The following is a 17,197-nucleotide window of genomic DNA, read 5'->3' as shown; positions in this document are numbered from 1 at the left end:
ATTGCTAAATTGTATAAAAATATAGACACAAAATTAAGATAGCTGAAATACCCAGAAAATTCCACAAAAAAGATACTCAAAATTGCACTGTTTATGTTTCTTTTTCATTGACATATTATTATGTGATATACAGCTGAAGCTCTAAAGAAAATAATACAGAAATCTAAATATAAATTTGCCAACCTCAGGTTCAGTGCTTGGTGTGCAGAGGTCATCTGAAACCATTGGTGGACCACTAGCAGTCCTTGTTTTCTCTGTGCGAGGTGTTGGAAAGCCAGCCAGTGCTCGTAGTGCAGTATCTGACTTTGAAGTGCTGTGTAATAGATAGTAAAATACCAATTTATAAATCTATGGAAAACTGAGCCTATAGTATGTGAAATAGTAAACAAACAATGAAAGAGCTACGATCTGCATGTTTGTGGTGAGCATTTGAAATGTAAATAATTATTGAGAATTTAACTGTGTCCTCCATAACTACCTCCCCCTGCCCTACGAACCAGCGACCTTGGTGTGGTGGGATAGCATGCTTGCTTCAATACAGACAATCATATCGTATATGGAACCATATCACAGGGATGTGTGTGGAAAGGCCAGACTATTTGTATTTCTTTATTAATCCTGTAAATTGTGATGAAGTACATAGTTTGTACAAACGATATAGGATAAGTCAAGTTTGATTTATTACATACAAGTTGAATACTGGTAACAAAATTACAAAAACAGTAAGACGATCAAAGGGATAGTGTGGTTAAGAATAATTATGTAATCAATTACACTGTTTTTCTTGGTGCTCCAAAAACCCAGAAACAGAACAGAAGCAGTGGTGAAGCAAGTACTCTTTTAGTTTCACTTTAAATTTAGGTAAATTTAGTATCTGTTTCAGAAAGGATGGCATGTGGTTGAATAAGATAATGCCAGTATGATACACTCCTCCCTTGCAAGTGTTTGTGCTTACTGAATTGAGATGCAGGTAGTGCACAGAGAGTGGAAATCACAATTATGCTTCTAGATATTTTCTTCTTTTAATATGCTTACTTTTATGACGATTAGTACTTTACAGATATATAAACAAGGAAGGGGCAGTATACTGAGACTCTTAAATATTGGTCTATACAAGTCTCTGCATTTAACATGTATTTTTATTCTAACAATGATTTTGGAGCCCAAAGGTTTTTCTGCTACATATGGAGTTCCACTAACAAACAGTTGTTAAAGAGGAGCAGCAGCCTTTTCAGTAGTTGCAGGGATGACAGTCTAGATTTCTGACAGATCAGGCCTTGTAACTTTCCTGAAGTTTGGGAAAGTGGCCAAGGATGACACTCATGACAAAAGTTTCAAATCACTCTGTGATCAAATCGCCTCCGTGTTTCATGCCATTTCCCCCGAATTTGTATGATGCTCTTTTCCTCACCAGCATCACTGCCCTCTTACAGGGGTTCCATGATCTCACAGTGTGGAATTGTGTTAAACTTAATGGTGGATACCACAATTCAAGTGATGATTTTGGGGAGTAACCTTTACAAAATGCCTGGGCAGGCATTGAGAAAAATTGCTGGGTCTCAGTAGCTCACATTCGTGTTACCAATACAGGCTTGTGAGCTCCTGTCCCCATAAGCACCAGCAACCACAGAGTAGTCCATTGTGAGTGCAGGACTTACTTCATGATTCAAAACAAAGCAGACAGGGCTACCGCTGCTGCTAGGGCCAGAGTGATGTCAAAGCAAAGTCTGATGACGTGAAGGACCATGATGTCATGAGACAATTCAGGGTGCAGCTGTCATCACCCAATATCACACTGATGATGGCAGACCCAGCTGCAGTGGTGTTTGAGGGTGCAGCAAGTACATCATTGATGAACTGGATTGTGGTGACGGATGCATCATCATTGGATCAGTTTATAATAGTTCTACTTATGTTCAAAATTAGCAGCTTCAGATTATATCTATGTGTCCCTTGTTATATCGCTATTTGCAGTGATGTCTTGTAATATCATATCCTATTGATCCATTGCGATATTTTCTTCGAGTGCATGTAGACACAAAGGTCGAAGATGATTGTGAGATAGTCCAGGGTGCAGCGAGCATGGCTGCATTGGCAAACGAGCTGATGTCTTCAGCTGACACCACATTGGTAACGGTGGACTGTGCTGCTGCTGCTGCTGCTGCTGCTGCTGCTGCTGCAATCCTGATGCTCCACACGTCAATCACATGTGCAAGAGAAGAAGAAGAGGAGAAGGAGAAGGTAATTAACCATCAGTTTGCAACTATAATGAGCACACACACAAATATGGAAAAAATTCATCTTAAGTGCATACATGTAGGATTACCAGAGTCAAATCAGGGTCACTTATCAGCCCGTGTTGAGCTGACATCATAAGTATTTCTGTTAGGGTGTTTCATCTGTGCTGATTCTGCCAGTGCTGTTGCTGCTAGCAAGTCTCCAACTGGAATGACTCATCAAGCCGAAAGCCACATTCTGTTGCTTATTTCAGCCAATGGGAGATGACTATCATATCTCTAGTCACATGGTTTTAGGCAGGACAGCACTGGCTCACAGCTGCGGTATGCAATGCTATCTTACACTGTTTCAACCTGTGTTCTTAAAAATAGGATTATATTTCAGTGCTGGTGTGTGTGCTGGTCCATCACATGGATGATGCATCCAGTGGTGGAAGAGAAGAATAATTTTCCAATACTTTGACACTTGCTGCATGCTGCAGCCAGTATCTGCTGAGAACTACCCACATATCAGACACTGCCGTTGGATCTTTTCATAAAATACCATACACTTTAGTAATGTGCCTTTTGTAGATGCTAGGTAGTGCGGGATCCATTTATGTCATATGTAACCATCAGGTGTCAACAAGTCTGGTAGCTACCATGCTACACACTGTTTCTGCAATAACAGTAATGTACGACAACACCTTAAAGATGCGCAGTGTCCAGTAACGGGCACTCACTACTATGCGCAGTCAGCCCATGGCTCTGAGCACACCAAACCACATTACCAATCGACAAAATTCGTATCTCATGCTGTCCATATAAACTTTATAGCAAGTACCTAATAGCTTATTTTTAAAATAATAATAATAATAATAATAATAATAATAATAATAATAACAATAACAATAATAATAATAATAATGTAGTAGTAGTAGTAATATTTAATAGTAATAATGCATGACAGGTGACAACAGGCGCTTTCTGGCTGGCAGATCATGATACAAGGTGACCGCAACGAATTAGCAGATGCTGACTTAACTTTCCTCAGCATAACAATTATGGATATGAACAGTAATCCAGCTGACAGCATCTCCAAACTCCTCTCTCTCCAGTGTGCATTAATTCTCCTCTAACACAGTCATTTGTATAGGCGTCAAAATCAGTAGGTGTATTGCAGAACTGATACAGCTGGAGACAACAATCGAAAAAGGGTTAAAAGCAAGAGAAATGGTTTAAAAAATTAGACAACAGCTGAGCAACAGTATTAGGTGCTAATATGTTGTGCAGGTAAAGTGTATGCTATCTGTGATCAGAAAACTTCTCACGATTTCATCTGTGTAGTGTCAGCATGTGATCCATATGTATCACTTCTTGTATGTCACTTTACATTTCATCCAAGTATATTTATGACTTGCAACTCACATGTTTGGGAGAGAATATCACAGCATTCACAATCCAAATAAAAAACAACATTATCTTTCCTCAAGCACGAAGGTCTAGTGGTAGTATAACGATTTCATCTTGTCACAGTGTTTCTCTAGAATGCACCATCATTCCATCATTAAAGCAACTGCGGTGTCAATCTCTGTCTTATATGTAGTTGTTATATCAAGGACTACAGCCCCTATCTACAGCTTATTCTGATTACTCCACCAGCATAATGCTTTTTCATTTTTAAGTGTATTGTGAGATCATGTCTCTCCCTCCCTCTGTATAAATTACAAACTCCATATATTCTTCCAAGGGGACTGCGAGCTCTCTCAGTGTTTAGTGATGATCTCTGTCATTTTGGGGCAGACGGTACTGTGATTCTAATAGTTCTCTTCCTACGTACAAATTTGTAGCTATCTGAAAAAGATCCACGGGATTTCCAGACACTTTGAGCTATTGCTTGTGTCACAAAATTCGAATAATTCATATGTATAAATACAGGTATCCTGTAAAACCATGCAGTATTTGTATTGTACTGTATTATTGGCATTTTTAGCATTTTTCTATATTTTTCCCTTATTCCATATTTTTCCATATTCTACACATAAATGTAGAAGAGTGATTATGCTATTATTGCTTACATCTGAAATGCAAAAAATTCTATAAAGCTAAACTACTTCTGGTAAAAAAGTGAGCAGTGGAAAACTATATAGATAGGGCTCCCAATAAATGCAAGGCAGCATGGCAAATAATAAAACACAGGAATATACCAAAATGCACACAAACAGCTCTGTTTCAATACAAGGAATTAATACTAAAGCAACAAATTCATCTGCAATGGATCTTGTTGGAACATGACTGCCTGTTAACCTGGTATTTCAATGGAGGACTGTCACACATGCTGATGTTATGAAAGCTCTATCCAAATTTTCAGATTCTCAAAGTATGGACTGTTATTGGTTATCGAATAACATCATTAAAAAGACAATACACTTAGTAGCCAAACCATTAGCTTTTATTTTTAATAAATGTGTGGAATTTGGAGTTTTTCCAGATGCACGTAAGGTATCAAAAGTTGTCCCAGTTCTTAAAAGAGGCGACAAACCTTTTCACCAAAGCTACAGACCAGTCTCCATTGTTCCAGTACTCTCAAACATATTTGAGGCACTGATACACACACAAATAAGCAGCTTGTTTGAAAAACACAATATCCTATGTAACAATCAGTTTGGTTTTTGCAAGGGGAGAAATACAACGGGGGCCATCTTGGAAATCATTGACCAAACCTTAACAGCTTTTGAAAACAATGACATGGTATCACTGGTATTGTGTGACCTACCGGTATGCAAAGCTTTTGACTGCATTCCTGTTGTACTACTGAGGAAACTAGAGTTTTATGGGGCGAGAGGGTGCACTTTAGCTGTGACAAGTTCTTGTTTAAGCAACAGAAAATAATTTGTCTCAGTCAGAAATGTAAATTCTTCCATAACGGAAAGTAGCACAGGTGTACCACAAGGGTCTATCCTTGGACCTATCTTATTCATTGAAATTATCAATGATTTATTACCTAATAACATAGCCCATCCTGTCGTATGTTATGCTGAGAGTACAACACTACTTACCACAAATCAGAACATTTCAGATCTGAATAGCGTAACAAAAGAAACACTTGATAGGGCCCCTGTCTGGTTTGGAACCGATAACCTCCTGTGCAATCCTAATAAAACCTAGTAACTTTTAGTGGAGATATCAAATGAAGTAGGCAATAAGTCAGTAAAACTCTTCGGTATTTACATTTACTCAATACTCTATTTGGAGGAATGTGTTAATCATGTATGTGAGAAAATATCACAGGTGGCATAACTTATCTGGAAACTATGGGAGGTAGTGAGCTTGGAGTACCTTAGGATGACATACTTTGGGTTATTCCAGTCAGATATTTCATATGGTCTGATTATAATGAGGCACTCCCCTCACATCAATAACATTTTGAAATTACAAAAAAGAGTCTTACGCATAATATGTAAGAGAGGTCATAAGGAGCACTGTCATCCTCTTTTTTTCCCACTCAGAATATTCACAATTATAAATTTATACATATATGTGTCTGTACTCCATATTAAAAATAATATTTCAGAATTTGTTGCCAGAGGGGAAATACATGAACATAACATTAGGGCAAAGGGTAATTTAGACATACCATGCCACAGATTAGTAAGAACAGGAAATTCCCACAAAGTAAATCCACTCAAAATGTTCAATAAACTACAAATTCATGTTCAGTCCATGGATATAAATTTTTAAAAATTAAGTGGTACAGTTGGTTGTCAGATCATTTATTTTATGACATTGAAGACTTCTTTGAGATACCTGAGCAGGATATTAGCATTAAAACGTTTTTTGTAGTTAAACATATTACTTTAGAAACTATCCTGGTGTAATTTGGTACACTGCAATGCTTAAAATGTATACTATAATGTATTGGCATTAGTTTATTTTATTATTATTTATGTCCTACTACTTCCTGTATGATGAAGCCAACATCATTATAAAATGATCTATGGTGAAAGATGGTTGTATGTAATTACATAGTGTATACAATACACAATACACTATGCACAGGGTATACCATACTCTACTATGCTATGTTATGCTATGCTATGTTATGTTACGCTATGCTATGCTATGCTATACTATGCTACACTATACTATGGAAATGAAGTCCCATGCTTCTTGACAGAGGGCAGGGGAATGATGCGGGAGACCCGCACCGCCATACTAGGCGAGGTCCTAATGGAGGTAGTTTGCCATTGCCGTCCCCTGACAATAATGGGGATGAATGATGATGATGAAGAGGACACAACAACACCCAGTCATCTTGGGGCAGGTGAAAATCCTTGATGCCGCCGGGAATCGAACCCGGGACCATGTGCTCAGGAAGCGGGAACACTACCACGAGTCCACAAGCTGTGGACATACTACACCATACTATATTATATTATACACTCCTGGAAATGGAAAAAAGAACACATTGACACCGGTGTGTCAGACCCACCATACTTGCTCCGGACACTGCGAGAGGGCTGTACAAGCAATGATCACACGCACGGCACAGCGGACACACCAGGAACCGCGGTGTTGGCCGTCGAATGGCGCTAGCTGCGCAACATTTGTGCACCGCCACCGTCAGTGTCAGCCAGTTTGCCGTGGCATACGGAGCTCCATCGCAGTCTTTAACACTGGTAGCATGCCGCGACAGCGTGGACGTGAACCGTATGTGCAGTTGACGGACTTTGAGCGAGGGCGTATAGTGGGCATGCGGGAGGCCGGGTGGACGTACCGCCGAATTGCTCAACACGTGGGGCGTGAGGTCTCCACAGTACATCGATGTTGTCGCCAGTGGTCGGCGGAAGGTGCACGTGCCCGTCGACCTGGGACCGGACCGCAGCGACGCACGGATGCACGCCAAGACCGTAGGATCCTACGCAGTGCCGTAGGGGACCGCACCGCCACTTCCCAGCAAATTAGGGACACTGTTGCTCCTGGGGTATCGACGAGGACCATTCGCAACCGTCTCCATGAAGCTGGGCTACGGTCCCGCACACCGTTAGGCCATCTTCCGCTCACGCCCCAACATCGTGCAGCCCGCCTGCAGGGGTGTCGCGACAGGCGTGAATGGAGGGACGAATGGAGACGTGTCGTCTTCAGCGATGAGAGTCGCTTCTGCCTTGGTGCCAATGATGGTCGTATGCGTGTTTGGCGACGTGCAGGTGAGCACCACAATCAGGACTGCATACGACCGAGGCACACAGGGCCAACACCCGGCATCATGGTGTGGGGAGCGATCGCCTACACTGGCCGTACACCACTGGTGATCGTCGAGGGGACACTGAATAGTGCACGGTACATCCAAACCGTCATCGAACCCATCGTTCTACCATTCCTAGACCGGCAAGGGAACTTGCTGTTCCAACAGGACAATGCACGTCCGCATGTATCCCGTGCCACCCAACGTGCTCTAGAAGGTGTAAGTCAACTACCCTGGCCAGCAAGATCTCCGGATCTGTCCCCCATTGAGCATGTTTGGGACTGGATGAAGCGTCGTCTCATGCGGTCTGCACGTCCAGCACGAACGCTGGTCCAACTGAGGCGCCAGGTGGAAATGGCATGGCAAGCCGTTCCACAGGACTACATCCAGCATCTCTACGATCGTCTCCATGGGAGAATAGCAGCCTGCATTGCTGCGAAAGGTGGATATACACTGTACTAGTGCCGACATTGTGCATGCTCTGTTGTCTGTGTCTATGTGCCTGTGGTTCTGTCAGTGTGATCATGTGATGTATCTGACCCCAGGAATGTGTCAAAGTCTCCCCTTCCTGGCACAATGAATTCACGGTGTTCTTATTTCAATTTCCAGGAGTGTAGTATAGCTTATAGCATTAACTTTAGAAACTATCCTGGTGTAATTTGGTACACTGCGATGCTTGAAATGTATACTATAATGTATTGGCATTAGTATATTTTATTATTATTTATGTACTGCTACTTCCTGTATGATGAAGGCAACATCATTATAAAATGATCTATGGTGAAAGATGGTTGTCAGACTGTGTGCTGTTACTGGAGTTCAGTGAGCTAGTATTTAAATAGCAGCCTGCATCTTTAAAATATTTTGTAACAGTGATTATTAGTATCGACCTCAGCACTGTCGAAAAGACACCAGTTTCAGTTTTGTTGTTTACATTCGTATTGTAGTTTTAGTAGTGTAGATTTACACTACTTGCAGCACTACAGTCAAGCAGTCTGAACAATCTACAGCAGCCAGATGGTAGTCGCAATTCACTGTGTGTGTGTGTTTGCTGTCCACTTGTGTTCAGTCAGATAGTATTTCTCTTAAGCTATAGTGAGAATTCTGCAGAGCAGATTTTAGTGTTGGTTTATTCTCATTGTGTATGTCTGGTGTACATTCCAGTAGCGCCACAGTCCAGTAGACTTTCTCAGTTACACCTGACTGTTTTGTATTTTTTGACACCATCTTCAGTTTTTTACTATTGTGAGCAGACACAAGGAGAACCGGCTGCTGTGCTGTTGCCCATAAACTGCTGGAAGCTGCATCAGCCACAGCCAACAGACTTCTGGCTACTGCTCACACCAGCTACATCAGAGCACCAGTGACGAGACCTGTGACACCATTGGTACTATTGGAGCCTCTGGTGATCTGGCTGTTGCTGCGTCTTCCAAAAGGCAACACCTGACTCGTCCACCTTCACTTAAAGAGTGAGTGGTGGACAGTGGTTTGTTTTGCATGTCACTGGGTGGGGTGCGGATGGGGGCTGAAAGAGGCAATGGGCCGCATGGCTGGTTCCTAACATTTATCAACAGGTACGAGGTGCTACCCAGTGTTGATAATCCTTCTGAGGCAGCGTGGGATGTCTCTCCTGTAGGGCCAATGGCTGATTTTTCCTACCCAGTCCGGACAAGTGTAGAAAGCGGGTATGCAGTAATTGGGAGCTCCAACATTAGGAGGGTATGGAGCCCTTCAGGGAAATAGCAGGCCAATGTGCCAATGTGCACTCGGTTTGTTTGTGTGGGGGGGAGGGGGGGCGGGGGAGGAGGGAGGATGGGCTCATCCAAGATGTGGAGGCAACTCCGCCGGTGGCTATCGAGCGCACTGGGTGCACCCGGCTGCAAATAGTGACACACATGCCGGCAAAAATGACACCTGTCACTTGCGTTCTGGGACCATCTGGGATTCCTTTAGGACGTTGACTGATTTGGTGAAGTCAACTACCATCGCATTGGGTGCATGCTAAGCTCACTATTTGTAGCATCATACCCAAGGTCGATTCTGCAACGGTATCAGGTACCGTACGAATTTCTCTATCACCGGTATCAGGTAGAGAATTGTAGGATTCCTCTTAATTTGTCTGTCGTGCACTACATGCAGATGTGGTTCTATGTTACAGGTGTACATGTGGCGTGCAGATGGGAGGTTTTAGTTTGGAGGACCCCCCACCCATTGAGGTCAGAGACGAATTGCCCGCCAACATCGAAGATACATCAGCTACAATGTTCTCAGAGAATGCTTGTCGCTGCAGATTGCATACAGAAAATGTTAATATTATTTTAGTAAACTGCAAGGAGCATCCAATGATTGGTCACAGAATTAGTATCGCTCGAATGCCGAGATACTATTAGAAACAGAATATTGGTTGGAACTGGAAGAGAATAGCAACGAAATCCAAGTCTCAGACTGGAATATTTATCGTAAGAACATGTTAGTCGCCGATGGTGGTGATGAATTTATTGCAGTAAATTATTCGATGACATCTCATGAGTTTATAATGGATTCCGAATGTCGATTAATATGGTTGAAGTTAAGCATTAAAGACCGGTCAAAAATGTTAATCGGATGCCTTCATAGACCGCCTGGATCAGAAACTGCCCTGTGCCAATAGAGCGCTTCAGAGAAAACATGCAGAATATCCTCTTTTTTTAATAATTTCCGGATATGCAGCCGGATCCCATCGACATTCTGCCACGATATTTCGGCCCAGAGACGTCCGGCCATCATCAGGTGAGTACACAACTACTGAAGAGCCCAGGTGCAGTCGCGGTATTTATGCGCATCTCGCGCATGCGAAATGTACTGGCAACGAACAGCGCATGCGTCAGGTGTTGACATGCGCGGCATAGCCGAGTTGTACGTGCTGCCATCGGTGGTTAAAGTAAAAGAGTATCGAATGAAGCCGTCGATTCCGCTGTGATGTATAATTTTAATAACAGGATTCCAATTTTTATCCAGCTGAAAGCTGTTGTCACGATTTATAACATTATCGGCAAGACGTATTTCCACTGATTCTTTGATTACGGAATCCCAAAATCCGGAAACCGGAGCCTAATTTTTTGTTCCATTGTATTCCATTGAATGTCCCAAAGAAATACAGTGCTTTGCTACTGCCGATTTTGACGGTTGCCGCAGACGGTGTACATCGTTCACGGACAGTTCTTGTCGTCTGGCCAATGTATGCAGAGCCACATTCACAAGGAATTTTGTAGACGCCTGCTTTCTTCAGTTGTAAATCGTCTTTAACGGATCCAACCAGAGCCAGGTTCTTTGCTGGTGGACGGAAGATAACCTTGATTTTATTTTTCTTCAGTAGTCTGCCCATTTTCGACGACACATTCCCGGCGTATGGAAGGAACGCAGTTGATTTATAGTCGTCATCAGCATCCTCAGTACGTTGCTTCTTGTTATGGAAGTTGCGCATGGCCTTCCTTATTTGGCGTGAAGTGTAGCCATTCGCTTTAAAAACCTTCTCCAAGTGTTCTAATTCTGCGTGGTGGTTTTCAGATCCGGAAACGCGCTCATCCACTCCCTAGGTCGGTATGACATGTCCCGCGATAAGCATAAGCGCCCTATGACGATCTTCGACGATTAAGTCGAAGAGAAAATCCCAAAACCCAATCCCTAATCCAGTTCCTTCCCATATAACACCAATCTTTTCGCCTACCTCAGGCAAGTACTAGACTCACTCACAACAAACATCACAAGTCACAGACACCAAAAAACTACAGAAAAATCACACACACACGTTCACAGGGGAGTAAAAGCCGAAAGGCTACAAACTCCCCCACACACAATTCCCCAAAGAGGGGAAAGTAACAGATGTGAGCAGCAGGGCTCTTCAGTAGTTGTGTACTCACGTGATGATGGCCGGACGTCTCTGGGCCGAAATATTGTGGCAGAATGTCGACGGGATCCGGCTGCATACCCGGAAATTATTAGAAGAAGAAATACGCAGGGAACATTTCAGAAGTTGCAGAATATTGTTAGTAACTTTCCTGATCATGCCGTTGTAATAGGCGATGACTTCAAATTGGCAGGTATAGATTGGGAAAGACATGCACTCATATCTGGTGCTGTGGGGCAGCGTTGGATAAGAAGAAAATCTAGTGCTTCGCCGTCTTTTACGAGAGCCTGGAAACTATTTTAGTGGTTAGGCAGAAAGCTATGGAGAACATACTGACCATAGTTTACAGTCTGCAAGTCCATACTCTACTTGCACTAACTAAACGAAATGTTTCTGTTCTCCATTTATTCAACGGGGTCAGGAACAATGATTTTTCAGTGAAAGTTTTGAGTTCTAACTGATTGAATTACATTTTGAAAAATTTCACATGCAAAATAATATTCCTGACAATAACAATAATAATGTTCCTATCATAAACAACACTATGAACTCTTCAAAGGCGACCTCTACAGCAAGTTCCAATTAAATAGTCTTTCGCCTTGACTTCTAATAATCAAAGTTAATTGCTCGGCACAAAAGTGGAAATTATATCACCACTTGCCATGCGGTTTTATTAACATTACAGGCACTTCTGTGAAATCAAAGCTATCCACGACGGTGTACAGTCCTCGCGAGTTCACTTCCTATTTGTACCGAAAACATGCGTTTAGCAGCTGCAAAGCTGTGACATCATCCGAGGCAGCGCGTAAGCAGGTGTTGGACTATTGACAGAGTGATAGCTGGGTGCGAAGTGTCAGTCACAACTTCTCTGGCCGTAGCTACATATGGGCGCAGCGGACTGCCAAAGGGAACATCTGCTGTATGCCCAGGTAGCGAAGTTTCAGCTCGACTGCATTTAAACTTTGCTGGCTAGAATTTTTAGAACGGAACTGACAGTAGGACGTGACCTCTGAACTACAACTTTAAGACATCTTGTATTTATTGTTATTTACACCAAAGTCTTGAAACTTATTATAACATCATTATTTAATGGGTTTCATCAAGTGCTGTAATCAGAACTTTCTGTCATTAATGTAAATGATACTGAATATATCACAAAAATGGCTCTGAGCACTATGCGACTTAACTTCTCAGGTCATCAGTCGCCTAGAACTTGGAACTAATTAAACCTAACTAACCTAAGGACATCACATACATCCATGCCCGAGGCAGGATTCGAACCTGCGACCGTAGCGGTCGCTCGGCTCCAGACTGTAGCGCCCAGAACCGCACGGCCACTCCGGCCGGCAATATATCACAAATACGGACTTTTTGATCCGAATTTAGTATTCAATCTCGAAAACTATTAGAGGTAGCTTAATGGGGTCACATAGTTAAGGTTTTTATATCAAACTGAAGCATCATACGAATTTTCACATTTCTGAGTCTAATATTTAGCACCTTGAATTTTTCATAAAAGCACCGATTTTGACCAAAATATTGCTCCGATCAAGTTGAGGCTTGTAACAGTTGATTTTGATATACAACTGCACAGTCTGAACAATTTTTGGCTTTCTAGCTTTATTATTTAGCGCCACTTGCTTTTTTATTTAAAACGATGTATTTAGGGAAACATATCCGATAACTCTGAAATTTAACAATTTTAACATTAATATACTAAAGCATACATTGACAAAGTCTGGAAACGCTACGTCACTTTTTTAATTTCATTCATAGATTACGGCGCAATATTTTGTATGCTACGCACAAGCGCATTATGACGACGTGGCGCTACTAGCAGTAATGGATGGTACTGAGCACTATGGGACTTAACTTCTAAGGTCATCAGTCCCCTAGAACTTACAACTACTTCAACCTAACTAACCTAAGGACACCACACAAATCCATGCCCGAGGCAGGATTCGAACCTGCGACCGTAGCGGTCACGCGGTTCAAAACTGTAGCGCCTAGAACCGCACGGCCGGATACCAGCAGTGAACTGGGATTAAATCCCGGCACACTCGCTCACCTCTGCATCGCTTGTATCGCCACAGTGCCAGAGACATGGATTCCTATGACATTATCCTGCATGTCTTGTCCGAAAATTACTTCGAGTAAATAATTAGAGAACCAAGGTTTTAGACCTCCTAGCAAGAAATAGGTCTAAACTCATCAAGTCACTAGACGTAGAGGAAGGTATCAGTGTTGGCAGCAATGACTACGTGTGTTACAAGGAATACTAAGAAAGTTAGGAAAATCTTTTTGCTTAGGAAGAGTGACAGGATGCAAATTGTAGAGTATCTGAGTACTCAACACCAAATGTACTCAACATGAAATATTCAGCGCTGAGGACGATGTCGTGGCGCACAAATGGATAAAATTCAAAAGTATCGTTCAATAAACTTTAGATAAATGTGTTCCGAGCAAGGTCTTAATGGATGGGAAAGACTCACGTGTTAAAAACAACTTCTTCGTAAACAAAGAGAGATTCATCATAGATTCAAGAGAAATCAAAACCAAGCACACAAAGGCCCAACGAAGGGAAAATGAGCGTAAGGAGAGCAATGCGACAAGCATTCTATGACTTTGAAAGTAAGATTTTGTCACTCTATCTGACTAAAAACCTGAAGACGGTTTGGTCTTACGTAAAATCAGTACCCGGTTCTAAATCACCTATTTAGTGGCCATACTGGCACCGTAACGAAAGACAACAGTGAGAAGGCCGAAATACTGAATTCGATCTTCCGAAATTTGTTCCACTACGGAATATAGTAGTACGATCCTACATTTCAATCATCGGATGAACATCAACATGGCAGATATTTAGATAACCAATCACGGGACAGGAAAGCAACTACAATCGCTTAGTAGCGGATAGGTATCAGGACAAGATGAGATCACTGTAAGATTCAACAAAGTTTATGTGGAAGAAATTGCTCCCCTTCTAGCAACAGTTTATCGTAGTTATTTGGAGCAACGAGGGGTACGTAGCGAGTGGAACAAAGAGCAGGTCATTTCAGTTTTCAAGATGAGGCATAGAACAAATGCACATAATTGTAGGCCTCTATGGTTGACGTCAATCTGTTGTAGAATTGTGCAACATGTTTCATGCTCAAGAATTATGAGTTTTTGGACGACGAAAATCCCCTCTATAAAAATCAACATGGATTCCGCAAACAGAGATCCTGCGAAGCTCAACTCGCTTGTTTCTTTCTCCACGAGATCCACAGCGTTGTAGACAACGCAGTTGGCAGGTTGATGCCGTGTTACTTGCCTGCAAGGAAGGCATTTGACAGCGAGCCGCACTGTCGCTTAGTGAAAAAAAATACGAGCTGAGTATCGAATCAGATTTGCGACTGGATTCAAGACTTCCTTGCAGATAGAACTCAATAGTCGCTCTTAATGGAACAAATTCGACAGATGTAAAGGTAATTTTCGGGGTACCACAAGAAAGTGCGGCAGGATCGTTGCTGTTTACAATGTGTATAAATGATGTAACAGAATGCGGCGGAAGCTCTTAAAAGGATGGTTCAAATGGCTCTGAGCACTATGGGACTTCACTTCTAAGGTCATCAGTCCCCTAGAACTTAGAACTACTTAAACCTAACTAACCTAAGGACATCATACACATCCATGCCCGAGGCAGGATTCGAACCTGCGACCGTAGCGGTCACGCGGTTCCAGACTGTAGCGCCTTTAACCGCTTGGCCACACCGGCCGGCCTTAAAAGGATGTTTGCAGATGACGCGGTTGTCTAAAGTAAACTAGCGAAGCTAGAAGACAATCTCGAGTTGTAGAATGACCTAAAGAGAATTGATGAATGGTGCAGGCTCTGGCAACTAGCTTGAACGTCAGTAAATGTGACATATTACGCAGATATAGGGAAGGAAATCAATTACTGTACAACTATAATATTGATGACAAATTTCTGAACAGTCTACCGTGAAATATCTAGGAGTATAACTATCCCGAGCAAAATTAAGTGGAATGACCACATGAAACAATTTGCAGGAAAAGCAGGTGCCACACAGATTCAAAGGATGAACCCGAAGAAATGTAACTCATCCACTGAAGAAGTGGCTTACGAGACGCTTGTTCGACCGATTCTTAAGTGCTGCTTATCAATCTGGGACCCTTAACAGGTAGGACTGATAGAAGAGATATAGAACATCCAACGAAGAGCGGCGCCTTTCGTCACGGGATCGTTTGGTTGGCGCAACAGCGTTACGGAGATGCCCAACAAATTCTGTGGAAGACTGTATAAGAGAGTGTTGTGCATCGTGGAGAGGTTTACTATTGAAATTTCGATAGAGGTTGGGTTGGGTTGTTTGGAGGAAGAGACCAAACATCGAGGTCATCGGGCTCATCGGATTAGGGAAGAAGGGGGAAGGAAGTAGGCCGTGCCCTTTCAGAGGAACCATCCCAGCATTTGCCTGGAGCGATTTAGATTTAGATTTCGAGAGAGACGGACAACATATTAGTCCCTCCCACATACATCTCAAGAAATGTCCACGACAGGAAAAGTCGAGAAATTAGAGATAACAGAGATTTACCGACAATCATTCTTTGCATGCGCCATTCTTGAGCGGAAAAGGGAAGAGGGGATAAATCACTGGTACTGGGAGTCCCCTAGGCCACACACCGTCAGGTATTGATGTAGATGTAAATGTTGATCCACACCGGTTAAGTCCAGGGTTGTTGTTGTTGTTGTTGTTGTTGTTATCTTCAGTCCGGAGACTGGTTTGTTGCAGCTCTCCATGCCACTCTATCCTGTGCAAGGTTCTTCATCTCCAGATACCTACTGCAAACGACATCCTTCTGAATCTGCTTAGTGTATTCATCTCTTGGTCTCCCTCTACGAATTTTACCTTCCACGCTGCCCTCCATTACTAAATTGGTGATCCGTTAATGCCTCAGAACACGCCCTATCAACCGTTCCCCTCTTCTAGTCAAGTTGTGCCACTAATTCCTCTACTCCCCAATTCTATTCAGTACTTCCTCATTAGTTATGTGATCTACACATCTAACCTTCAGCATTCTTCTGTAGTACCACATTTCGAAAGTTTCTATTCTCTTCTTGTCCAAACTATTTATCGTCCATGTTTCACTTCCATACATAACTACACTCCATAGAAATACTTTCAGAAACGACTCCCTGACACTTAGATCTATACTCGATGTTAACAAACTTCTGTTCTTCAGAAACGCTTTACTTCCCATTGCCAGTCTACATTTTATATTCTCTCTACTTCCACCATCATCAGTTATTTTGCTACCGAAATATTAATAGTCACCTACTACTTTAAGTGTCTCATTTCCAAACCTAATTCCCTCAGAATCACCTGATTTAATTCGACTACTTTCCATTATCCTCGTTTTGCTTTTGTTGATGTTCATCTTACATCCTCCTTTCAAGACACTGTCCATTCCGTTCAACTGCTCTTCCAGGTCCTTTGCTGTCTCTGACAGAATTACAATGTCATCGGCAAACCTCAAAGTTTTTATTTCTTCCCCATGGATTTTAACTCCTACTCCAAATTTTTCTTTTGTTTCCTTTACTGTAGATAGATTGAATAACATCGGGGATAGGCTACAACCCTGTCTCACTCCCTTCCCAACCACTGCTTCCCTTTCATGCCCCTCGACACTTATAACCGCCTTGTGGTTTCTGTACAAATTGTAAATAGCTTTTCGCTCCCTGTATTTGACCCCTGCCACCTTCGGAATTTGAAAGAGAGTAGTCCAGTCAACATTGTCAAAAGCTTTCGCTAAGTCTACAAATGCTAGAAACGTATGTTCGCCTTTCCTTAA

The 17,197-nt window shown here is 42.3% G+C and overlaps 1 protein-coding gene across 1 annotated transcript in view; it reads right to left on the bottom strand.

Moving 5' to 3' along the window:
• The window catches only part of LOC124780415 (protein furry), a 1,170,709-nt gene that overhangs the window by 164,546 nt on the left and 988,966 nt on the right, over positions 1–17,197 (bottom strand). Inside the window, exon 30 of the mRNA XM_047253778.1 lies at positions 184–313. Coding sequence (XP_047109734.1) covers positions 184–313 — 130 coding nt within the window. The remainder of the gene's footprint in view (positions 1–183; positions 314–17,197) is intronic.

The sequence above is a fragment of the Schistocerca piceifrons genome, chromosome 1 (assembly GCF_021461385.2).
Source record: "Schistocerca piceifrons isolate TAMUIC-IGC-003096 chromosome 1, iqSchPice1.1, whole genome shotgun sequence".
NCBI classification, from domain to species: domain Eukaryota; kingdom Metazoa; phylum Arthropoda; class Insecta; order Orthoptera; family Acrididae; genus Schistocerca; species Schistocerca piceifrons.
Note: the sequence above shows the minus strand (reverse complement) of the source record. Positions and strands in the feature narration are given on the sequence as shown.